General features: G+C 43.6%; 1 protein-coding gene across 1 annotated transcript; it reads left to right on the plus strand.

Moving 5' to 3' along the window:
* The first annotated feature begins 1 nt into the window (after position 1).
* KIF22 (kinesin family member 22) lies at positions 2-26,495 on the plus strand. The gene is made up of 14 exons (XM_081969935.1): positions 2-94; positions 2,539-2,741; positions 3,452-3,579; positions 3,712-3,860; positions 4,406-4,846; positions 4,937-5,090; positions 5,465-5,539; positions 6,681-6,783; positions 6,949-7,120; positions 17,655-17,769; positions 17,849-17,925; positions 20,034-20,237; positions 21,855-21,914; positions 24,235-26,495. Exons 2-14 carry the CDS (start codon positions 2,545-2,547, stop codon positions 24,265-24,267), a joined length of 1,908 nt encoding a protein of 635 aa, XP_081826061.1. The 5' UTR covers positions 2-94; positions 2,539-2,544; the 3' UTR covers positions 24,268-26,495.
* Positions 26,496-27,074: the final 579 nt, after the last annotated feature.

The raw sequence follows: 27,074 nt of genomic DNA on the forward strand, positions 1-27,074 counted from the left end.
AGCTTCCCGTTACGGGGCAGGTTAAGCGCCAAATAAAAACGAAGATTGGGATTCGATTTGTGCACAGGGCGAAGGAGTTTGGACTTGGTAAAGGGTGAGTGCAATGTGTGGATGGGAGACTTAATTTTTTTGAAATTGGCATTTGGAAGTAAATCCCATTTTAGATGCTTACAAAGAAATCCAAGTCCCATCAAAAGCATCCTTACAAAATAGAGCTTTGATCAGACATCAGAGGGGTTTTTGCGTCTAAAATAAAGTCAGTTCCTTAAATTTCATTAAGTAGCTTCATGCAAGATTGATCGCCCGTCGATTTTTTTTCGAAATGCATGTTCCATTTTCCTTGATTGCTTATAATACCCTCTATCCATATTGTATGCTTCTATGGAAATGTATGATGTAAAGTTCAGGAATTATTCCAATTATTTAAAAAAGACGTGTTTTTTTCGATCAAACTGATAGAACACTACAGTATTGATGTTAAATTCTGAAAGGGCTAATACCTATGAACAATTGAATTTTATTTCTGTGATTCTTACTTTAAAAAGATAGTTGCGAGGGAGGGATGCCTTAAAATGATCACAAGAAATAAGGTGACCAACTTTTTTACAATGAAAAGGAGGACAAATAAATTGGGGAAAAAATATCGTAAATAAAAGAAATATTTTATTCATTGCAACAATAATACACTAAAATATATATGCATAATAAAAACATTTGTAACATTTTATATTGTAATTATGCTTACATGCCTGTTAATTATTATTTAAATGAGTACTTTTCCATTGAATTAATATTTTTTGTCAATGTGTCATCTTCTAACAATATATTGGAAATATCTGAACAAGAAATATCCTTCATATTGAATTTTACAGCAAGTGCTGCAGCTAGAGTATCAACATTCAATCTCAATTTCAGTCTACTACGTGCGTATGTGCCGTGTCGTGTAAGAAGTAAACAAAGCCACTTGCATGCGACGCTCTCTCTCAAGGTCTCCCATGCGGAGTGCATGCGTCTCATAATCGCATCTTATACTGCACTATACCGAGCCTTGACAAATTGTCATGTCAAATACAAATACGTCACATAACGCGCAACAGATTAGTCTTCAAATATCGAAAAGGAGGACATGTAGGAGGACACTTTTCGAGGGAGGACAAAACTTACAAAAGAAGGACTGTCCTCCCTAAAGGAGGATGGTTGGTCACCTTACAAGAAAACATGTTAAACACTATTTCCTCCCCTAAAGAAACAACAGGGAAGTGAAAAGGCAATCAAGTTTTGATATAATTATCCAATAAATTTCAGGATAAATAAGAATAGTTTCAGTTGCTTTTGGGAGTCAAATTTAGGCTTTAAACTTTAAAATCTGTTGAGGCTTTTGTATGGTAGGCTGAAGCTGCAATTCCCGATGATGATGATGGTAAGCAAGCAGGGGATGAAGTTATCTCTGGGAAAATAGTTAAGAAGGAACCAAATTGTTATGGAAACAGGAAAAAATGTCACCTGAATCAAACAAAAGTTCAGCCTGGGCACACAGGGAACCCTTCTCCAAGTTCCAACAACAGCTACCCAGAGCAAAGCAAGGACTGGGAGATAAAAAGAGTCCTGAAGTCTGCCCACTCTTTGTTTTTGAGCCCAGGGTTGGCAGCTTTTGTCCCTTTGGCTAATGCCTACCAGCCTAGTTGGGGATGTGGGTAAGGGTGGATGAGTGAGTGTGTGCCCATGTATGAAAGAGCAAATAGACATGCATTGCAACCAGTAATGTTTGCTGTTTATTGAGTTTTCATGTATTCTAAAGCAGGGGCTTCCCAATCCCTAGTCTGTGAACTGGCACTGGGATGCGGCATGCCAGAAACAAGGCTGCACAAACAAGCGAAGCCCCATCCATGGGATCCAGCCAGCATGCAAAACCATGCCCCAGTCCATGGAAAAACCTCTCCATGGAAATCTGATCCTTGGTGCCCAAAAGGCTGAGGGCACTGTTCTAAAGAACCAGTTGAGTGACAACTTTCCAGGGCTGTGAGTGAGTGAGTGACCATAAGCCAAACCTAGGAGAACATGTGTATTACTTTTTAAAAATGATACTCTTGCCTTTTGTTGGTCCTCCGTTGGATATTGTAGTATAAGGTAAAGGTTCCCCTTGCACATATGTGCTAATCGTTCCTGACTCTAGTGGGCGGTGCTCATCTCCGTTTCAAAGCCAAAGAGCCAGTGCTATCCGAAGATTTCTCCATGGTCATGTGGCCGGCATGACTAAACGCCGAAGGCGCACAGAATGCTGTTACCTTCCCACCAAAGGTGGTTCCTATTTTTTCTACTTGCATTTTTACATTCTTTCGAACTGCTAGGTTGGCAGAAGCTGGGACAAGTAACGGGAGCTCACTCTGTTACACGGTGCTAGGGATTCAAACTGCTGAACTGCCGACCTTTCTGATCGACCAGCTCAGCTAATTAGCCATTGAGCCACCGTTTCCCTTATTGTAATATATACATTGGCTAATACATTTGTTCAATCCTGAATTTTCCCCCCCCTCACAGGTACTCATGACAACTCAGCAGCGATTAAGCCGGGCTGACTTCCACCGCTCTGATAATGTCTCAGAGCAAGTACAGGTTTGTGTACGACTGCGTCCAGCTGTGGGGACTGGACAAGGTCAAGAAGCTCCATGTGTACGAGGTGTGGACTCCCATTCCTTGGAAATTCTCAATTGGAAGAATGAGATGGAGTCTGTGAAATACAAGTAAGTTGGGCAGGGGATTCAATAAATTTGAATGACTCTTAGTGTGCCTAATTTTCTATAGGGTTGAACTCTGCTACATGAGCAATGACAGATGCTTTTACTTCTGGGTCATGCTACGTTTTATGATTAGTCTCTTTACATGCACATATTATGGGAATAACTACTCCGATGCATTGTATGGACAAAAGTTAGTTTGATCTAGTGGTTAAGATACCAGGAGACACAGAGTTCTAGTTCTGCCTTAGAAATGAAATCCAGTTGGGTGAGTTTGCGCCAGCTCAACCAATCTCCTAGGATTGCTGTGGGGAAAATAGAAGGAAGGAGGTGTCCATACTCAAGGAGTATGCTTATTGCCCTGAGTTATTAATTAATAATAATAAAGGCAGGATATAAATAATAAAATGTTAGTAATCTGTTGTGATTCAAAGCTGCAAGGGAAAGGAGTCCAAGAGCCACGTAAGAATAAACACATGGGAGAGATAATTTTATTAATATATCAAATGAAGGCGGGTAATTTATGCCTTGCATTAAACTTCAGCAAACATATCTAATTGCAGAGGAATTGTAAACAGATTATATACTTTTGTATTAAAACAAACTTTATATCTGGATTTGCTGTTCCAGTTTTCAAGACAGCTAAAGAAAAAAATTCAGAGAAGCCAGTAAGGCTCTGTCCTGCCTTCCTTTCACATTCACCCATTCTTCACCAGGTTTGATGCGTTTTATGGTGAGGCAGCCACCCAAAGTGATGTCTACACGGGGTCAGTTCAGCCTTTCTTACACCATCTGTTGAAGGGGCAGAATGCTAGCATATTGGCTTATGGACCAACTGGAGCAGGTGAATATAAGGCAGTGCTACAAAGAAACCAAATGAAACCATAGCATCTGGGGGGGGGGGAGGAATTGGGCTAAAAGGAGATGATAATGATGATGCCATACCATTCTCACCTTGTCTCCTGCCAAATCATAGGCAAGACACACACTATGCTGGGAAATCCAGATCATCCAGGAGTGATTCCTCGAGCTGTTCGAGATGTCTTGCAGATGACAAGGGAAGCTTCAGAAGATAAATGCCAATACTCTGTCTCTATGTCCTACCTGGAAATCTATCAAGAAAAGGTAAAATGCATTGTTTACCCAATTGTACAAGGGGGAAATTGAGCCCGGTAAGTATAATGGCGCAGAATGACAGGATTTTCGGGAAAAGGGGATTTAAAACATTATGGGAATAGACTCTTTTACTGGATTCCAGCTACCATCACCCCAGCTCTAATGGCTATTGCTGAAGGATGATGGTTCTCATGGCAACAACAGAAATCTAACGGAGAGTATTAAGGAGAAAAAAGCCATACTAGGCTTTTTTCTACTATTATACTAGTATAATAGACAGGAAAAAGGCTCATTTGACTGAAGACTGAAATGAGTATTTTAAAAGAAAAATGAAAAACCAATGTAGAATTGATTAAGGACCCTGGCATTTGAGGAACGAGATTTGAAAAAGTTTTTTTTAAAACAACTTAAAAATCAGTGCCCAGATTACTCACTTTTGGGAAAATGTTCTTGCTGGAATGCATCAGCTAATCTGGGGGAAAGTTAAACAAGCAGTTGAGGAGGGGTGTGTGTAAAATTCCAAATCCACCATCAATTTTTCCTCCATTTCTCAGGTTTTGGACCTGCTTCTGCCCTCCCTCCGAGACCTACCTATCCGAGAGGATCGTAACCACAACATCCTGGTGCCAGACCTGACCCAGAAAGAGATCACTAGCTTTGCAGACTTTGAAAGCCATTTTCTGCCTGCAAGCAGAAAGCGAACAGTGGCATCAACTCAGTTGAATCAGCGCTCCAGCCGCAGTCATTCTGTATTGCTGGTTCTGGTGAACCGTATCCGGGACTTTCCCACATATTCTCACCAGACTGCGAAGCTGTGCCTCATCGACTTAGCAGGCTCCGAGGACAATCGACGAACGGGCAACCAAGGCCTACGCCTGAAAGAGAGTGGAGCCATCAACAGCTCCCTCTTTGTGCTCAGCAAGGTGGTTGATGCCCTTAATCAGGGTTTGCCTCGGGTTCCCTATAGAGACAGCAAGCTGACCCGATTGCTGCAGGTAATTGGGGTTCTTTTTTTTCCGCCACTGGGATCGGAAGGAGTTGGCATCAGAGACTGATCTTTCACCCGGAATCTCTCTTTCCTCTAGGATTCTCTGGGAGGCAGTGCCCACAGCTTGATTATTGCAAATATCGCTCCAGAGAAGAAGTATTATTTTGATACGCTCACAAGCCTCAACTTTGCTGCAAAGTCCAGGCAAATTGTGAATAAACCCTTCACCCAGAAAGTCCTACCACAAACTGGTAAGGAATTATGAGGTCTGGGCTTTGGGGAAAGCATTGGGAATTCTGGAAGTTTGACAGTTTCGGAAGGCACCAAGCAAAAACCTTCCATGATTAGATTAAATGAGAAAATATTGGAGTTAATTGCTCTACCCAGAAAGCCCAGGCAAGTGGTGGTAGTGTAATGTACCTCTTCATCATGGCACCTATTTTCTAGAACAATTTCCCAAGATCTAGACCAGCCATGCTGGCTGGGGAATTCTGGGAGCTGAAGTCCACATATCTCCAAGCTGAGAAACAGCTGAGTTTACACAAGCTTTTAATGGATCTAGTAAATAAGATGTTTCCAAAGGTTCAGGGACAAAAGAAGTTAATCAAATTTAAACCTCATGTAGGTAGTAGGAAACCAGCAGAGCCTGGGGAAACGGAAACTCCGAGTAACCATCCAGAAACAGGAAAATCTCTCTCAGGTGAGTTCATGAAAAGGGAGGAGGGCTGACTTCATTTTACCTTCCATTTTGTGGAAGTGAGATCTTTCTTCAGCCTTAGCATTTCTCAGTCAGAATTGAGAGATCACTAGGAGTTCTGCCGCAGATTGTAATTGAAAATATATATACTGTATATATATTTCAATTTCCGTGCACAGCACAATGCTAGCAATCACAGAGATGGAATGTTTACACACTGCATTTGGCTGCTGATTTGCTGTTGTTGTAAATGTTGTAAAACATGGACCCGTGTGGGTTAGAAGCATATTTGCATTGTTAAGTTTTTATATTTTCTGGTGATGTTTATGCCACCATAAACATCTGATGGTTCCCTGAGATCTGAAAATTATTTTAAAGATTTCTCTTTGAAATAATAATCTGTATTATTCTTATGTCTTAATCTGTATTGTATAGGTTCCTATCGGATAGATGGGATGTAAATTAATTTTGAATAATGTACAACATAAAGGGCTATATCATAATGTAAGATATAAGGTTCCTTTTCCTAAAAGCGACCAATGGAGTTGGACAATAGGGAAGAGACAGGTTTTGAGTATTTTATTTTTATATCAGATAAAACAAATGGCTATGTTCTGACAATGCACTGAGACACAAAAGAGCCAGCCAGTTTTAGCCTACAGAATTGTACAAATCAAGCCTTGGTGATTAGTTTTATGGATCAGCCTATCATGTGATGGCAGGAATTGAATTGACTGAATACCGTTAATGACCTCGACTTATGACCACAGTTGAGCCCAAAATTTTCTGTTGGTAAGCAAAAAGAGTTCGTGAGTTTTTGCCCCTTTTTACCACCTTTTCTGCCACAGCTGTTAAGCGAATCACAACAATTCTCAAGTTAGTAACAGGGATGTTAAATGAATCTGGTTTCCCCATTGACTTTGCTTGTAAGAAAGTCACAAAAGACGATCTCATACTGCCGAGCATCCAAATTTTGATCACGGGACCAGGGAAGACGCTGCAACAGCCGTGTGAAAATCAGTCATGAGTCACTTTTTTGATGCCATTGTAACTTTGAACACCCATTAAACAAATGGTTGTAAATTGAAAACTACCATTAAACAGTGACTGTTGAACCAAGATAGCTAATCCTCTTCTTCCACAGATGGCAAGAGGCCTTGTCCGGGCTTCAATGATGGAAGCCCTGAGGCCAAGAGACCTTGCCTACAAGAGGAACAGCCAGGACCATCTGAAGAGAAGCCACTCAGGTGAATCATCATGTATTTGGTATATTTGGGTGTAGTCTGGTTCTTTCATTCCACAGAGCCAAACTACTTCCCAAATGCCGAATCGAGAAGGGATTGTTCGTCTGGCTGGGGTGTTGGGAGAGAGAGAAAGAATCTGACACAGAGCTGCTTTTTTTTTTGTACCAGTTGTTTGCTGCCTCTTGAGAATCTTGACCCCATTTTGGCTGAACGACTGTTACGATTAGAGGCCCTGGAGAAAGAAAAGGCTTGGGGTTATACATTACCTCTCCTTGACACACCACGCAGGGAACGGCTGAATATTCTGAAACTCCTGCATGAGACACGCTGTGAGCTGAAGGTCTGTCTTTTGTGTTTCCGTTGCTCTGTTTTGGTGTGAATAAGTAAGATGGTACCTTGGTACTCAATTGCTTTGAAACTCATCGAATTTGGTACTCAGTGCACAAGCTAGAACTTTTCAATGTTGGTTGCCTTGTGACTCACTACATTATTCCTTATGGGAAAAATCTGGTACTCATCGTTTTTGGTACTCATCGCGTTTCCTGGAACCAATTAGTTGTGAGTACCAGGGCATCATCGTAATAGGAATGCAATGTATAGTTGGATGATCTGATTAATTGGTTAAAAGGTGCTTTGGTTGATTAAAAAACTGGCCCTCATTAACCAGTCAGATTTTTAGAAGAACACCGGGCTTTTATATATTTTTTAAAATAAAATTCACCCATGCTGACAATTGAGCAAAATAACTGAGGCACTTATTTCCTGTTTTATACAGATAGGAGTAATTCTGCTGAGTTGAAGCTTTTTAAAAGAAATGTGTATTGTCTTCAAAGCCTGTATGAGAATCACAAATGGATTCATTTGATGGAAATATATGAAACCCTAAGCATTTCATCTGATAATTGCTCTTTTCTTTCTTTTGTCATCTTGACCTCTTTGCCAGCTACAAAGACTTTCCTCTGAGAAAGATAGAATGTAAATGTATTGGTCCCAACAGCCTAGTGAAATATATTATGGTGTCTTCCTCATCCATCCCGTCATCTATATCTTGCTAGCCTTAAACCAGTGATTGAAGATAGAATTGAATCTCCCATTAGCCTTGACTAGTAAGCTTGACCAATAAGCCACTGTATTTTTCATAGTATAAGACACACTTTTCCTTCCCAAAAAGAGGCTGAAAATTTGGGTGCAACTTATACTCCAAATGTAACTTTTTTGAAGCTTTTTTTCAGCCCTAACGAGGTGCTAACGAGTGAAGCAATCTTCCGTGCTTTGCCTGCTTTTCTCATTGCTTCTCTCCTACGATCAGCTATGCTTTTATCCCCAATTAGGGGATAAAAAGCACGTGCCCGCACACTCAAAACCAGCAAATTTATGTGCTGAAGCTGACCAGACTAAAAGAGTAAATATTTGCTCTGTTCTGATCCTGAACAAGTTATTGCAGTGTCTGTCTATCCCGTTATGATGGAAGTTCTTCTTTCTTGGAAGCTTATGAATAGAATAGAATAGAATAGAATAGAATAACAGAGTTGGAAGGGATCTTGGAGGTCTTCTAGTCCAACCCCCTGCTTAGCCAATCTCTTCTTAAAAACTTCCAGTGTTGGAGCATTCACAACTTCTGGAGCAAATTATTCCACTGATTAATTGTTCTAATGAGACCTATAATTCCTTCCCGAATTATTCAGTGTTGTGGGAATGGCAGATGTTATACTTCTAAAAAAATTAACACTGAATAATCTGTTTTCCAGTAGAGTAGAGGGTGGGGTCACGCGAGGGTTATAACACAGCCTGATTAGTCCATTATACTGAGAGAAAACTTCTTAACCTTCTGTCTCTCCTATTGGTTCCCAGTTTCCTCTCAGTCTGGTCCAAGCACTGTGTGTTTTTGGTTCCTAGATAGAAATATTACTTTAATTATTGATAAATTATTTAGATAGTGTAATTATTGTGATTTGACTATTGGCTAAACTAAATTCAAAATTTGTGGCTGCGCCCAGACGGACAGCTTGTTCCTGTCCTCTGCAGGCAGGGAGAGCCCCGTGGGGCAATCTCCTCTCCCTGTCCGCGGACCGGGTGCCCTGGACCGATTCCCGGGCTGACAGGTGTGCCGGGTGACCCCTGCAGCTTCAGGAGTTTTCCTCAGCCACCCGCAACGCGCCTCGTTCTACGGGGCTGAAGTTCGTATCGGTAAACCGATTGCCGTGGCGCGTGGAGAAGCACGCGAAAACAAGCCGACGCTCCGCTGCCTAGTCCGGCTGTCCTTGCTGCCCCAGCACCCTCCCTCGGCCGCACGGCTTAAAATCGCAATCCTTGCGGCCTGGGAGACTCAGGGGCGGGACGCTACAGCAAAGGCAAGCGGACGCCTGAAGAACGAACGGGCGAGAGGCTCCGGCGGCCATTTTGAGAGCCGCCACGTGCGCCAGGCCTACAGGCCCCAAGGAGCACTTTACCCCAGTAATCAAGCCGGGTAAATCCACTCCCTTAGTGGATCTCTTTGCCTCTCCCGTCAACTCCCAACTGCCGAGATTCTTCTCCCGTTTCCGGACTCTCACAGCGGAGGGCACGGATGCCCTCAGGAGCCGTTGGCCGCCAGGCCTCCTTTACGCCTTTCCTCCCCTTCCCCTCATCCCGGGGACCATGAGGAAGATAGTGGCAGAAAGGCCCCTCGTCATCATGCTTGCCCCGTACTGGCCCAGAAGGCCATGGTTTGCAGACCTAGTCCAACTATCAGTGTCCAAACCTTGGATGATTCCTGAGGGGGAAGTTGCCTTGTGTCAGGGGGTCCTGAACCACCCGGAGCCTCAGTGGCTCCAGTTAACCGCCTGGCACTTAAGCGGCGCTTACTGAGGAAGGCGAAGCTTTCCCCAGGGGTCATAGCAACCATTGAGGCATCCAGACAGCCTTCCACCACCAGGATGTATAACTCTACCTGGTCGGTGTTTGCGAGGGGGTGTTCTTCCTTCGGCCTCAATCCCTCCAGGGCCACGGTGCTGAATGTCCTAGAGTTCCTTCAGAAGGGTTTGGAGGATGGCTTATCACATAATACCCTGTGATGCCAAGTAGCTGCCCTGGCCACGGTACTAGGGGGGGGGGGTTCCCACACACTCACTCACTCACCCCTGGTGAAAACGTTTCTTCAAAGGGGCGGCGAACTTAAGGCCTCTGCCAGTCCATAGATTCCTGACCTGGGACCTTCCCCTAGTCCTTAAGGCTTTAACGGGGTCTCCGTTAGAACTTCTTTGGAAGGTTCATATGCGTCTGCTCACTCCTAAAGTGCTGTTCTTAGTGGCCATCACTTCGGCCAGATGCATATCGGAGTTGGGAGCGCTCTCGTCCTGGGACGACCTCTGTCTTTTCCATCAGGACAGGATGGTCCTTCACCTCGACTGGTCATTCCTCCCAAAGATGAACACACCTTTCCATAGAGCCCAAGAAATCATACTCCCTAATTTTTATCCCAATCCATCGTACGAGCGCGAGCGTTTGTAGCATAGGTTAGACATCCGCCGCGCTCTTGGCATTTATCTGAGGCAGACGGAGGGTACCCGTAAGACGGAGGCACTCTGTGTCTTTCCAGCCGGGGTCTCTTGGGACTAAGGTTTCCTCTTCCACCATCGGTAGGTGGCTGCGACAGGCCATAGTCGAGGTTTATGGGGCCTCTGATCAGGTTCCCCCTCCTGGTATTACGGCCCACTCCACGCATAGCGCCGCTACCACGGCGGCTTGGGCTACTAGAGCTCCATTTGAGGATATCTGTCGGGCAGCCACCTAGGCTTCCCCGACGCCGTTCATTCGCCATTACCGATTAGACGTCTACGCCTCGGCTGAGGCGTCCTTTGGCCAGAGGGTCCTTCAGCGGGTGGCGGCCGATCCTCCCCCTGGGCACCAGTCTTCCCTCCCTGGGATGTAGCTTAGGTATGTCCCTTGCGTGACCCCTCCCTCTACTCTACTAGAAAAAGAATGTTGGTCTTACCTGAATGTATCTTTTAAGTAGAGTAGAGGTAGGGGTCACATCCCTCCCTAGTTAGTTAAGACAGGGACTGGGTGGGGGAGGACCGGGTGGCCCCCGGGGCTTGTCCCTCTTGTTTTGACTTTCAGATGCAGACTTTCGACATCAAGGAAACTGGGAACCAATAGGAGAGACAGAAGGTTAAGACGTTTTCTCTCAGTCTAATGGACCAATCAGGCTGTTATAACCCTCACGTGACCCCTCCCTCTACTCTACTTAAAGGACATGTTCACGTTCTATTTCTGCTGTGTTGATCCTGTCCAGTTCACACATTCAGAAAAAGTAACCATGTGGTAGTATTCATGTTCACAATAAGCAATAAAGGAGGGAAGCACTTAGAAGCAAAAGGTTAATAGAGTGGAGACTTGGAGGAAGGATAAAATGGAGGCCAATGAATCAGAGATGCATGGGCCAAGTTCCATTTTAATGGAATGGTAAAGAGAGAAATTAAAAAGGGAGGTATTTAGATGAAGCAGGTAACCCCAAGGAGATACGGCATCCGCTGTTAAATAAATTATCCTGTGTGCTGCGAGAGGAATCCAAGCATGGGTTAACTTTGTCCATTAGCCTAGAGACTGAGTTATGTAATTGTTGACCATGCCTCCTCTGACTGGGGTAGTTCAGTTTTTTAACTCGATCCAGCCTAAAGAGAAGTAAAAAAATTATCTCTCTAGGATAATAGACAAAGATAATGTCTTATTATTCGTTTGGATTCCTCATCTTTTCGCTTGAATATCTGCGAAGGCAGCTGAGAGCACAGGCCGTTGTCTGGCTGTTCCGACAAGCAGCAGCTGCGCTGAATGATGGCTCCCTGATGTATAGCCTCAGCAAGTTCTTTTGAGGCTTAGCGAGACTCCTGCGGCTTCAGCGAGACCTTGTGACTTTCATAGTCGGGAGGTTTTTCAGCGAAAGAGAATGCAGCCGTGTGCTTGTTTGTCTGTGCTGTCTGCTGAGAGTCGATTCGCCACTCTCTGGTCTCGATGCGTTAATGTGGTTGAGAGCAGGTTCGCTACTCTTGCATCAGCTAGAGTGAGCATGACCCGCCCGAATTAGCATGGTCAGTCCCAGAGTGATTAATTCGTTCCGCCACTACTGCGCCATTTCCGATGAGGCTTGTTTTCACCACCATACTGTCAGGAGTCAGGCGCTCCGACAAAGGAGGTGGCCATTTTGCTGCATATTTGAAACTTGTGCCGAAATTGTTATCGGTGGCGGCCATTTTAGGTGCCATTTGTTCGCACCAAAAGTGAATGAAAGGGCGCGGTCTGTACTCCGTGCCTAAACTGCTGACGTCATAGTGACCCTTATCTGGCCATCGGAGGTCTGTTCGCCACCAGTCCGATAGTGCATGCGGTTGTCTCTGCCTCACAGCGATCGAATCAGCCTTCGCATCTATTCGATCAGTACGTAGCACTGATATCAGGTCATGAGTTTCAGCCTTTCAACACTCTCCCTTATACTTACATAATGGCAGATAGTTCTATCTCTGGTCCCAGCACCGGGAATTCTAATTCTTCCCCACTGCATTCTGAACCCGCCGGGGCCAGCGCTAGGGTGGGCAGGGCACCACTAGAGCCACCAGCCACAGGTCTCGCGCATCCTCCGTGGCTCCTGATAGGGCCACAAAATGCAAGGACAAGGGCAAGTCATCGTCCAAGACTCCCGTGCCCATCAGTAGGTCACCACCAACCTTGCTACCTGAAGGACCTCCCCAGGCCCTTCTCTTCCCCTGGCGGGGATCCAGGGCTGGTCTCCTGACCTCCCTCTTCCCCAAGGAGTGCCCACTGCAGAGGAAGGATTGGGACCCCAGTTTCCCTCGAGTTCTTCTGAGACTAACCCAGCGCCAGCGCTCACGTGCCCAGGCCCCTCACCTACCTTCACTCCCACAGCTGCAGGGCTGAGGCCTGAGGAAGGCCTTGCTTTCAGCCTTCCTCCTGAACTTTCCGATATATCTGTAGCCATTTCACGGTGTGGATGCTGAACCGAGCGCCTTCGGGCTTCAGCCTTGTCTAGGGACTTATCTATGTCCCTAGTTGACCCCCCATCACCGCTTCAGGACAAGCCTGTCTTCAGGATTATTTCAGCCTACCTTATTTGAATCACTTTTATTTAAGGCCAAGGCTACGACCAACATGGGGGGCGCCACTACCTAGGCTAGCACTGCAGTGGGCCTAGATTCCACAGAACGCCTATTTGCAGAACAGGAACAGGATACTATACCCTGTCGGAAACTGTTTATGGACATTGTCCAAAAGCAATGGACGCAACCAACAGCTGTCCCTCCACCCAGTAATGGTGACATGAAACTCCATTCTTCTACACCGGAACTGGATGGAATTCTCCAATTTCCTACAGTAGATCCCCCAGTGGCGGCACTGGCTTCCCCAGCATTGATTCCATCCGAAATTTTGGAAGGCCCCTAGGCTGCAGCAGCCTCATTTATTAATAGAACATCATTGGTTTGGCTCAAGCAATTACAGGCCAGGCTTGTGCTCAATGACATGCGTCTACACCAGGATGTCAACAAGCTGGTGGCAGCATTGGAATTTTCTTCTGATGCTACCCTCAACACGGCCAAATTCGCATCTCGAGCGATAGTTTCCAATGTTGCATCCCGCCGTCTCCTCTGGCTTCGCCATTGGCAGGCAGACCTACAATTCAAATGGCGGCTTGCTTCCACCCCCTTTAAAAGCGGGGCTCTCTTTGGTGCTGTGTTAGACCCTATCCTAATCGAAACAAGGGATAAAAGCAAAGTGCTCCTGTGGGTCAGTAGACGCACAGACAGACAGCAGCCCTACAATAGACAGCAATCCTTTCGGGCGGGGGACTATGGGTATACTGCAGTCCCATATACTCCCCAGTACAACATGTCTTACGCTCAATCCCAGGACAGGACCCAGGACCGTTCTGGTGCCAGGGATAGTGGCCGGCAACAGAACCAACAACAGTCTCAGACTGGCGGCCATTTCATGGTGCCAACAACAGGTCCTTTCGTAGATACTGATGACTCGTACGTGGCTGGCCCACCTCAGACGCCAGGGCCATCCAGACAGTGAGGCTGGGCCTCACTAGAATTTCTCACCATCCCCCCGAGGTGTTTCATCAAGTGCCCATACCCAGGTGTCGGGTAAAAAGGCATCTGATGGACACTGAAATCCAACATCTGTTCAATCAACACCATAGAAGCGGTATCACAAGGGCAGGAAAGGCTAGGTTTCTACTCTATTCCTAGTTCCAAAAACTCGGGAGGATGGCGGGTGTTAGAGATGTAATCCTAGTCTTGGCTTGGCTATGTATATAAGCCATGATTGTAACAAATGTATGTTACTTTAAATGCTAGAGAGATGTAATTGGTTGCTGTTATCTCAAGCAGCCATCAGAGGGAGCCAGAATGACTGATAGCTCTCAGTTAGACGCTGATCAGTGTATTGTGAGGTACTGTGTGTTTTTGCTACTGTTAGCTACTGTTAGTGCTAAACTGTTTATTTGATAACTGACTGACTGAACTGTGTATGACTTGGACTGTAAACTGAACTCTGAATACCTCTATATTTCCACATAGTAAACGACTATATTTTATACTATTCAGTATCCCTGTATGTTTGTGTGTGTTCTTCCATACCACTCTAATTACCCTTCTCTGCACATTCGCTCTCCTAACGGGGAGCTTACTTACTTAACAGTGGGCGATCCTAGACTTGAAACGGCTCAACTTATACCTGAAATATCAGAGGTTCAAGATGCAATCGCTCAAAAGCATCTTATCCTGCATCCGCCAGGGCGATCTGCTGACCTCAGTCGACATCAAAGAGGCGTATCTCCATGTGCCGATACATCCAGCACATCGAAGGTTCCTGTGGTTCCAGTTCGCAGGGCGTCACTTTCAATATCGAGCCCTGCCGTTTGGCCTTTCATTGGCCCCACGAACCTTCACAACGTTGCTGGCAATAATAGCTGCATCTCTTCGGTCAGTGTACATAAGAGTCAATTGCTACCTGGATGACATCCTGGTCCTATCATCATCCCGGAACCAGGCAGTTCGAGACCTCCAGTTCACAATCAACACCTTGCAGTGTCACGACATCATCCAACTTTCCTAAAAGTCACCTGCAACCAATCATGTCCCTCTTACACCTCGGGACCATCATCAACTCGGAGATGTGTGAAGTGTTACTATCTCAGGAGAGCCGCCTACAAAGTCTACACATTCTGGTGAGTTACGTGCTGTGACAGGTCGTTGCCGCTGGCAATTCTTTCCCAGCTGCTTGGGAAAATGATCTCTTGTTTAGACATTGTTCCCTGGGTGCGATTTCATGCACGACTGTTCCAATGGTTCTTGCTCCCCTTCCAGAGGGCCCATACCAGTCACTCGCAAACCAGAGTACAACTACCACCCAAGGTGTTATGGTCGCTTCGGTGGTGGACATCCTCCAAGGTACTCAAGGGATGTCTTTTCAAGGAGCCAGACTGCATTGTAGTGACGACGGATGTGAGTCTATTCGGGTGGGGAGCCCACAGCTTGGACCGAGTGGCGCAGGGTCGTTGGACAGCCCAGGAATTACGGAACAGCATCAACTGGCTAGAGCTGCAGGCCATCCACATAGCCCTTCATGAATTTCAGGACTTGGTGACAACCAGCCACGTATTGGTCCTCACCGACAACGTGGCCTCCAAAGGCTCACGTCAACCGCCAAAGCGGCACGGTGTCCAAGTGCCTGATGCTGGAAGCGGAGAGGCTCCACCATTGGGCGGAGAACCGATTGCTATTGATTTGGGCAGAACACATATCGGGCACAGCCAATACACAGCAGATTGGCTGAGTAGAGCCATAGTGGACCAGGCGGAGTGGCAGCCCCATCCGGATCTGTTCCAGGAACTATTTCGCAGGTTCGGCCACCCCAAAGTGGACCTCTTTGCCCAACCTCACAACTCACACCTGCCAAGGTTTTACACCAGGTTCCACAATCCGGGGACAGAGGGAACCGACACGCTTCGCTGTTCTTGGCCGGGCGGACTCCTTTACGCCTTCCCGCCTCTACCAATCATTCTGCTCATCATCCGGAAGATTCTAACGGAGCAGGTGGAAGTTCTCCTGGTCGCACCGTTGTGGTCCCGTCGTCCTTGGTATGCCGACCTCATCCATCTGTCCATCTCACGCCCGTGGAGAATTCCAGACAATGAGATACGCCTCTCCCAGGGGGCTCTCATTCATCCAAACTTCCAACTATACCAGTTAGCCGTGTGGCACGTGAGCAGGATATCTTGACTTGACTGCATTTTTCTGACAAAGTCATTGTTAAAATCCAAGCAGCGCGATGCCCATCCACAACATGCATCTATGAGGCTACTTGGCAGGCCTTCTGCAGCTGGGGCCGCACAGCCGGAGTTGACCCAGTCAAGGCATCAGTACCATAGGTACTAGATTTCTTACAAATGGGCTTAGACAAGGGTCTGACACCCAACACCCTCAACCGCCAGGTTGCGGCTCTAGCGACTGTTGGGGGCGGGCAAGTTCGCTCCTTGGCTCAACATCCAAGGATTTGGTCATTCCTGAAGGGCGCCTCAAACCTCAGGCCACCGGTGGTACTCTGTTACCCAACATGGGACTTATCCTTGGTATTTAGGGCCCTCACGGCAGAACCATTCAAGCCTATTAGCACGATCAGTATTAGATTGTTGATCCTTAATACTATTTCCTTGGTAGCTATCACATCAGTTAGGAGAGTGTCGGAGCTGGTGGCGCTGTCGGTCCGCGAGGACCTCTGTATCTTCCATCTGAATAGAGTCGTCCTGCAGCTAGACCCAACATTCCTCCCTAAAATTAATTCATGGTTCCACAGGGCCCAGGAACTTATCCTCCTGGACTTCTGTCTTCAGCCCTTGCATCTGCGGGAGCGACGGTGGCACCACCTCAACGTTCGAAAGGCGCTCCGTCGCTATGTGAAACGTGCTGCATCATTTAGAAGGTCAGAGGCACTGTTTGTGTCCTTTCAGGCAGCATCCATGGAACAGAAGACGTCCTCAAATACCATTGGACACTGGTTGAAGGCTTGTATTGCCCTCGCTTAAGACAGTCAATCCAGACTGGTTCCCAGCTGCATCACCCCCCACTCCATAATGAGTGCGGCCACCACGGCGGCATGGGAGACGCAAGCATTGGTGGAGGACATTTGCAGGGCGGCGACTTGGTCATCACCATCTCCCTTTGTCAGACATTATAAAGTGGACATTTATGCCTCAGCGGAGGCTTCCTTTGGGCGGCGAGTCTTGCAGAGCTAGCACCACCTAGGGCCCCTGACCAGCCTGGCTCCCGCCCTTGAGACTCATTGCTTTGGCATGTCCCATGCTTAGATTCCCCAAGCAGCGCACAGGAGAACGACCGTTGACTTACCTGAACGGTCCTTCTATGTGTGCTGCGAGGGGAATCCAAACCCGCCCTCGGCTTCAGCTGGTCTGGGCACTGGACACATTGTTCTGGTTATCAGATTAATTGTCTTCACATTCCGAGCCAGTTCTATTACATCTCTTGGATCGGCTGAGCCTTCATACAAAACTGAACTACCCCAGTCAGAGGAGGCATGGTCAACAATTGCATAACTCAGTCTCTAGGCTAATGGACAAAGTTAACCCATGCTTGGATTCCCCTCGCAACGCATATAGAAGGACTGTTCAGGTAAGTCAACAGTCGTTCTATGCCAGTTGTGAGGTTCATAACAATAGAGGTAATGATTGACTGCCATAAGATCATGATTGAACTATTAGTCCAGTAATAGTCTTTTCTTTTCCACAAAGACATCATGATTTTTTTCCCCTTTACCCCACCTATACCTTAAATTAGCACTTATTTTGCCCCTGCTTCTTCCAGAACGTTCAAGAAAAGCAGTTAGAAATAGAAGCCCAGACTCTGGAGAACAAGGGTGCACCTTTCCCCCAAGCTTCAAAACCCCGAAAACAGGCCACAGTACTGCCTCTCCAACAAGGTGAGAAGGTTGGGAAGGTTTATGAAGCCAGGCCTTCCTTTTTCTCCTGTGTTACAATTTGTTTTATTTTTCTCTCCAGTGCAAATACCTGTCAAGAGTCAGGAAGAAGAGGAGAGTGTCATTAAGCAACAGAAGAAGAGAGGCAGAAAGAAAAAGGTGGGTAAATAGGTTTTGGCTTCATTTTGGTGAAGAACAGGAAGAGTAGCAGAATCTTTCTCCAGCCAATTTGCTATATGTATCACAGTTTTTAAGATAACTTACAATCAATCAGAACAGAGGTATCTCCTGGGAAGGAGCCATTTCAACCTGTCAATTGGAAGCCTACGTTCTCCATAGATGAGGAACTCATCAAATGTGCAGATGACACCAAACTGGCAGGAATAGCCAACACTCCAGAAGATAGGTTTAAGATACAGAAGGATCTTGACAGACTTCAGCAATGGGCCTTATCTAACAAAATGAAATTCAATGGTGAAAAGAGTAAAGTTCTGCATTTAGGCAAGAAAAACCAAATGCACAGGTACAGTATAGCTGGCACCTGGCTCAATAGTAGTAACTGTGAGAGGGCTCTTGGAATCATAGTGGCAAATCACTTAAATATGAGCCAGCAGTGCTGCAGCTGCCAAAAAACCCAACATACTTCTAGGCCGCATTAATGGATTGAATCAAGATAACATGAAGTGTTAATATCAATTTTTAATGCCTTGGTAAGCCCACACTTGGAATACTGCACCCAATTTTTGACGCCACAATGTAAGAAAAAGGTTTAGACTCAAAAGAGTACAGAGAAGAGCAACAAAGATTATTAGGGTCCTGAGAAATAGCTTTGTCCAGAGACTTCTCAAACCTGGTAGTGCTTCTGCGTCTTGTCATAGCTTCAATGTACAGGGAACCACCAGGTAGAAGAAGTAGAGGTTGGTCACTAATTCTGCAACCATTGAAGATCAACACAGATACCTAACAGTTAGGAGGAAAAGACAATTTGGGAGGAGTGGGAGCATGTTAGCAAGATAAAAATGTGAATGTGTCTTAGCTGGGGCAAGCTTGAAATCTTTTTTGTGGTATGCTTTATCACAATTGCTACATGAATGTAACTGATACGTTTCTTTCTATTAAGACAATAACTCTTGAGGATAGTTAACAGTGGGTGGGTAGGGAAGTAAATTGAGACTTGCTAATTATGAATATTTAGGCATAGGTCATATATTACCTCTGCATAGGTAATAGGTATACATAATTTACCTATGCACCTTGACTATCTTTCTCCTTTCCTGAAATGTATAAATATGCATCCTTTTGTCTGTGAGAGTCCCTTTGTCAGGTGTTTCCCAAACCCTCCCATTATTTTCTGGAGGGAATTGCTCCAGCGCAGACTGAATCAACAATTACTTTGTGAGCCTTGATTCTTGGTTTTGAGATCCTGCATTTGATTCCACAGTGTATTCTGATGCAGTCAAATTGATGGTATCTGTTGTGGCCTGCCAATGGCTAGCAGAACTGGCAGCACAGTCAGACAATGAGGAGGTTGGGGAGGAGCATGGGCTAATCCTGGAGGCTGGGGAAGGCTCAGATGAGGGCTCTGTGTCAGAGGCAGAGATGGGGCCAGGGCTGTCTGACTGATCAGGAGCCTATGGAGCTACACAGCAGTAAGACAGAGGAACAGCTAGAGCCTGTCCCCAGTGTGCAGAAGTGCAGAGCTGCCAGAAGAAAAGAACAACTCAGAAATCAGGTAGACTTGGGAGTAAAGTCACAGGTGAAAAGTGATCAGCCCCTCCCATAGGACATAAAAGAGGAGCGAAAGGGGAGTGGGCTTTTGCAGGAAACAATTTGTTTGGTCAGTCATTAGATTCATTTCAGGAGTGTGAAGATCTGTCTGTGAATCTCAGAGACTGTGCCCAATCTTTCCTTGCACAGCACTTCATTTGGAAAATATTTACATGGCAGCAAGATAGATAAAGTCTGTAATCATAAATATTCATTTGAAAGACTGTTTCTCAGGCCTTGCTGAATGTAAATGAGAGGAATTCACATTTGTTTAATAAAAGGGGTTTTGTCACGACCAGGACTCTACCTCATGCTTTTTAGGGAAGTCTAGGTTAGAACAGGATCAGCAGATAATTGGTCCTTTTGGGGAAAGCTCTGAGCAGATCTCATAGCTTAGACAATCATTTCTTTGCTATGATTCTTGTCAATATTAATAGGAGGTGGGGTTGATTTTAAAAGGTAGTCACATTGGTCACTTTCTTTTTGTGTTTGTTCTTCAGATTCTAGACCTCAACTCTGAAAACAAGGCTCCCTCCAAATGTGAAGTGGAGATCAATCAAGATCAACTGGCTCATACCAAGGCTAAAATCCTGCCCCTCTTGAACTCAGGTTCTGTGAAGGATCTTATGGGCCTATACCTCATTGGCAAGAAGAAAGCAGAGCTCATTGTGAACTGGAGAGAAAATTATGGATCTTTTCAGAAGGTTGGTGGTCTCAGAGGGCAGAGTTTATTTTGGACATATTGCTGCCCCCCTAATTTCTCACCTGAGACAAGCAACTTTTTATTACCTGAGCTCCACGCTTTTTTTTAAACAATAACAATCCAATTCCATTAATCGTGTGTTGCAGCCATTGTGTGCCAGCTTTGTTTGGGGCATGGAACTCATAAAGGTGACATCTGCTGAAGCATGGGATGCCCAACAGTGCTATTATTTATAGTTAGGCTGCTGTAAATTGTTCAAAATTTAGATAATCCAGAGTCAAAATCCTCATGGTATTGTACTTTATGCTCCAATAGTAACAGTACTGCTATTGGTTTCTTTTAAATGCTTGCAATCTTTCTTTGCAAATCTGAGTGTTTTGTAATCCTTCCCAATTCCTCCTCCCTCCATGAAGAGCATGGAAGTGTTGTACTGAAAATAGGTGATAGATATGTTAACCTCTAGTATACCGTATTTTTCACACTATAAGATGCACCTGGCCATAAGACACACTCCCGTTTTCGGCCTCCATGTGCCCCATTTTTGGCCTCTCCACGTCCCGTTTTCTGAGGCCAAAAACTTGGGGTGCGGAGGCCAAAAACAGCCGAAGGGTGGAGGTGGGCAGGACTTCAGCAATATTCACTCCATAAGACACAGACATTTCCACCCATTTTTGGGAGACAAAAAAGTGCATCTTATGGACTGAAAAATAGGGTAATTTATATCCTTTTATTGATCTTTCACTGCAACAAGCAAAGACAATATTCTACCACAATTTGATTATTTTGGTGGCACTATACAGGTAATCCTCAACTTATAACCATTCATTTAGTGACTGCTTGAAGTTGTAATGGCATTTTAAAAAAAAGACTTATCACAGGTTTTCACACTTGCAGCGGTTGCAGCATCCTTATGGTCATGTGACCAAAATTCATGTGCTTGGCAACTGACATATATTGATAGTTGCAGTGTCGTGTTATCACCATTTGTAAACTTCGTAGCTGGCTTCCAACAAGCCAAGTCAATGGTGGAAGCTGGATTCACTTAACAACTGCAGTGATTTGCTTAACCACTCTGGCAAAAAGATTTGTAAAATGAGGCAAAACTCATTTAACAATAGCGTCCCTTGGTAATGGAAATTTTGGGCTCAGTTGAGGTCGTAAGTTGAGGACTATCTGTATTAGGGAGTATTGTGTGGAACATAGTTAATATTTTTGCCCAGTCTAAATGATGGGCTAATCCTTATTGCCAGGATGGCAAACATATGGCACATGTGCCGGAAGTGACATACCGAGCCATCTCTCTGGGCACACCAGCCATCGTCCATTGATCTCCCGGATTCTGGCGCATGCATGTGTGCCAGAGAGCTGGTGTTCTTGGGCACATGCACACCAGAAACAGGAAGACCAGGTGGCTGGCGCATGCGCATGCAGGAAACCAGAAGCTCAGCTTCCCGGCGTGCACATGTACTCTGGGGAGGTACTCTTCCGGTTTCTGGAGCTCCCACCCGTGCACGCTTGGGAGCTCCTCTTCCAGTTTCCAGTGCTCCTGTTTCGGCACTCAGTGCCGAAAAGGTTCACCAACACTGCCTTATTGTATCAATTTTTTTTCTTTTTATAGGTCCAGGACCTTGAAAAAATATACGGTATTTCAGCTAAGCAAGTAGATGCTTTTATTAAGGTAAGCATTTAGTCAGGTTTCTACTCGATACAGAGAAAGTTTATCTAAATTATGAAATGTAATTGGATCAGAATTCCAACCGGCAGGGAGTGATTAAAATTGTCATTCAACATCTGGAAATTCATCTTTGTAAGCCCCTCCCCATAAAAATAGGGTATAACATGAATATTCTGTTCGATTATAGAATCCCAATACTTATCCAGCGTCTAATTTATGAGTTAAGCATTAAAGTCTTAGCAGAAAGAAAAATAAGGGTAATGAGTGGTAAATAACTAGAGAAGTATATAGTTTCTTACTCAAAGTCAGAAAAATTGCTAACTTCATAATTTGCTAACGAAAATAATATTTTTACTTTTTAATGAGAAGGGATCTAACACTTTGAAGGCTAATTGTTCTGGAAAAGACTGCCCTATGTTTCCTTTCTAATATAAAGCAGAGTTTACCTTGCTTACCAGCAGCAGAGAAGAGACTAAGTGATTTATTCTTATTCCACATTCCTAGATAGAATTACTTGCCACATATAGTGACTAGCTTAATAATTAAACATATTCTTAATCAAGACATAGTTTCTGATTGCTGTATTAATAGCTTGACACTACAATGGCTGAATTTGCAAGTTCTAATAAGGCACAATTCCCAGTTTATCATTTGATGGATTATAAAACCATTATGTGCTGAGTTACAGAAGACATTTCATTCCCCATGGTTGCTCACATTAGCAAACCAGAAATCTGTAAATTTAGAATTTTCATGTATTCATGTAGCTGCTTTATTTAACTTGCATGAAAAACGGAATAAAGTATGTATATATACATATACATATACATATACATATACATATACATATACATATACATATACATATACATATACATATACATATATATATATATATATATATATATATATATATATATATATAAAGAACAGGGCACAAAAAGACAGTTGTGTACCTAGAACAGACATTAATTAAATCTGTTAGTCGTCACTAATTTGATCCACTATAATTGGTGGATTTATTCTCAAATTGGAAGCATCTGGATCCAAACTACAGTTGGAAAGCTTCCATCGGAAACAAAACTAGCTTGTTTCTGATAGGTTAATGGTTTTTAAAAAAATATGCCCTTACTTTACACACATACATCAAAATATAATATACAAATGAAAATGAAAACAATGGAGAAGGGAGAAAAAAGCATTAACTTCTGATTCTTTTCAGTGTAATAGAATAATAATATTATAGTCACAATGTTTACTTTTGCATAATAGCCATTTCCAGACCAGCAAAACCCAAAGTTATTTTATTTTATTTCAAGCCCAAATCCTTTTGGATTGCTAAAAAAGTTTCAATCATGGAGATAATCAATGCCTACTGATGGAAAAGTTCAGAAAGCAGCTACTGTATTTTTCAAAGTATAAAACACATCGGCGTATAAGACGCACCAAGGTTTTGAAGAGGCATTTTTTTAAAAAAAGTAGGTAGGTAGAGGGATAGAGAGGGAGAGAAAGAGAGAAATACAGTAGGTAGGTATGGAGAGAGAGAATAGGTAGGTAGGGAGATAAAAGGAGAGAGAGACAGAGAGGGAGAGTGTAGGTAGGTAGGTAGAGGGATAGAGAGAAATACAATAGATAGGGAGGGGGAGAGAGAGAGAGGTAGGTAAATGGAGAGAGAGAGAAAGAGATACAGTAAGTAGGTAGGGAGAGAGAGTGTAGGTAGGGAGGGAGAGGGATAGAGAGAGAGAAATAGAGAGGAATACAGTAGATTAGTAGGTATTTCTGCTGGCAAAGCACTTGATCAATGTAATTCTTATCAATCAGTTAAAGAGCTTTCCAAAAGGAAAAAAAATTTTTTTTGCACTGCAGACCTCCCAAAAACGGCCTGTTTTTCATGAAAATGGGCCTTTTTTTTAAAAAAAAAAAAAAGCATGAATAGCCTTTTTTGGGAGGTTTGCAGATTGCTCGGGGGGGGGGGCAAAAACCAGTCCATTTTTCGCATAAACTGGCCCGTTTTTTGTCAAAAAAATTGCATGCAGAGCCTTAAGGAGGAGTGCTGCTGGGGGGAGGGGAAACAGCCCATTTTTTGCTCATTTCTGCCCTCCCCAGCCCCCAGGAGCTCTCTGGAAGCCTCCATAAGGCTCTGCACGGCCATTTTGGTGAAGGGGCGTGACTTCAGGAGGCAAAAAATGCTGTATTCGGTGTATAAGACACACCCAGATTTTCAGCCTCTTTTTTGAGGAAAAAAGATGCGTCTTATACTCCGAAAAATATGGTATATTCTTTATCAATAAAGATTTAACATTGCTCTTTTCTAATTTTCCAGGCAAATGTCTGCAAATTTCAGAAACCTCTGTAACTGGAATGGCACTGTGAAACAGTATCCCCGTCCCTGACTTTTGTATTATTATTAATATTGCTCATGTGTTTGTGTTTAATTTAAGTAATAAAGGTATTTAGCTATATTAGAACAGCTAATAACAATTAGAACAATATTTTTAATGATTACATTGCTTGTAATCCTTGGCCATTCACTGTAAACCATGGGTTGTCAACCTGGTCCCTACCACCTACTAGTGGGTGTTTCAGGATTCCAGGTGGGGCGGTAGGGACTTCGAAGGTTAAAACCTCCTTTTGAGCGAGTGAGTGAGCGCGAGTGCACACATCAATAAACCAACGTGCGCGAGAATGCGTGCGGTAGGGATTTCGGAGGTTAAAACCTTTTGTGCGATTGGGCGGGCGGACGCGAGCGCACACATCAATGAACTAACGCGTGCGTGCACGCAAACAAGCAAACACATGGGAAGAGGAAGGGGAGGAGTGGAAACTGATAGCAGGGACAGGCAGAAGCGGAGCAGAGCAGTTGCAAAATAGGAGAAAGAAAAGTTATAGGCAGGAGAGAATTGTTGTTGGCTAATAATAATAAGTGGGCTAACTAGTTCAGCCTTACTTTTGTACATTGCCCTAAGGAAGGTTAAAAAAAAGGAGATAAAAAGGAAAAGCACTGTGTGGAGTGCAGATCAAAACGTAAGAGTAAAAGTAGTTGTTAAATTGTGAAACAAATTTAGAACCCATGTCTGAAAAAAAGATATATGCTTGTGGCTATTTACCAGAGTATCTGAAGATGGGTTTCATTGAATCTGTTACAAATAAACAGCTTCCAATGTGTTTACTGTGCCACAAGACATTATCTAATGAAGCAATGAAGCCAAGTCGATTGCGAAAACATCTTGCTACAAAGCATTCGCAAGATAAAGATAAGCCCATTGAATATTTTCAAGAAATCTGTAAAATATTTCAAAATAGTTCAACAATAGCTGCATCATTTCAAAAATAACATGCAAAAAATGAGGATGGATTAACTGCAGCTTATCGTATATCATACTTAATTGTAAAAAGTGGTAAAAGTCATAATATTGGAGAAACTTTGATAATACCCTCTATCAAAGAATTTATCTCAACAGTAATGCATCAGGATACACCTGAAGTTTTAAAAACATTGCCCCTTAGCGATAACACAGTAAAGAGATGCATTGACAAAATGGCGGCTAATGTTGAAAATAAACTTAAAGGTATTCCCCCAAATTCTTCATTTTCCATACAATTGGATGGGTCTGTCGTTGCAGATAATAATGCTCTACTGATGACGTATGTATGGTACCTTGATGAAAACAATACATTGCAAGAAGAAATGCTATTCACTGTCAATCTGATTACAGATACAAAAGGATTATCAATATTTAATGCTGTGAAATCATACTTTGCAAAAAATAATATACCCTTGAATAATATTGTTGCATGTGCTACTGATGGAGCACCATCAATGGTAGGCCGCTATCGTGGGTTTGTTGCTTACTTGAAGGAAGAAGTGCCAAACGTTTTGTGTATTCATTGTGTTGTGCAGACAACATATTGTAGGAAAACATTTAAGTACAAGTCTCCAACATTAAGTATAATAATTAAAGCTGTAAAAAAGATCAAATCTAATGCCAAGTGTGATAGAATGTTTTGACAGCTGTGCCAGGACAATAATGAGCAGTTTATTAGGTTATTTTTACACACGGAAGTTCGATGGCTCTCAAAAGGGTACATGCTAGTCTCGTTTTGTTGCATTATTTGATAGTGTCGTATAGTTTTTTGAAAGTGATAATGAGGCTGGTCTCTGAACAGTTAAAAACCGTAAAGAATGATGCCTTTTATTTGGCAGACATTTTCAAGAGATTTAATGAAATTAATTTGCAGCTTCAAGGAGCCAATATAACTCTTACAAGTTGCAAAAATATTGTGTCATTATTTATCGAAAAGCTTGATCTCCATCATAATATTTTCAAGAGAGAATTTCATCATTTTCCTGAATTGTCCTCTATAAACAATGATGTAACTCCAAGGGATATTGAAAGGTTCAGTATCCACCTCAACAAACTCAAATTGGATATGGAAAAATGATTTCAAAATATTTTGAACTTAAAGGTGCATGACTGGATGATAAATCCTTTTACAGCAAATGTTGCTAAGGTTGATAAAACTTGCCAAGAAGAACTATTAGAACTTAAATATGATGAAGAGAGTAAATGTAATTTTGGCAGTGGTGGATACCAAAAACTCTAGCAAAATAAAAAAATGCCTGCGTTATATCCAAATATGTGGAAAATGATGTTCAATTTATTGATATCTTTCCCTACCACATATCTTATAGAATCAGGCTTTAGTGCTGTTAATCATATTATGAGCAAACACAGAAACCATCTGAATATCACCGAAAGAGGAGACTTTCATTTGTTCCTTACGAAAATCGAACCAGATATCAAATATTTAGTCTCACAGCATCAGCCTCAAAGATCTCATTAATCACTAGTAAAGCTAATTTCAATTTACTTTATTGTTTTCTAATTAAACTTTATAAAGTTAAAAACATTATAAACATGCATAAAGTAGAAATAAAAAGATAAATGTACGTACATTTCTTTTTTAAAACACCCTCCTTTCTAAAAAGTATTCCGCACTTGCGCAAAAACTGGTGGGCGGTAAGGAAATTTTTCCATCAAGAAAGATCCATTAGTGGGCGGTAGGTAGAAAAAGGTTGACTACCACTGCTGTAAACAATCCAGCCTTCACAACTATCAAGGCATTATAAGGTTCCAGCAGTTACCCTGAGCCACTGAGATG

The sequence above is a fragment of the Natrix helvetica genome (assembly GCF_964273705.1).
Source record: "Natrix helvetica genome assembly, chromosome: Z".
Classification (NCBI taxonomy): domain Eukaryota; kingdom Metazoa; phylum Chordata; class Lepidosauria; order Squamata; family Natricidae; genus Natrix; species Natrix helvetica.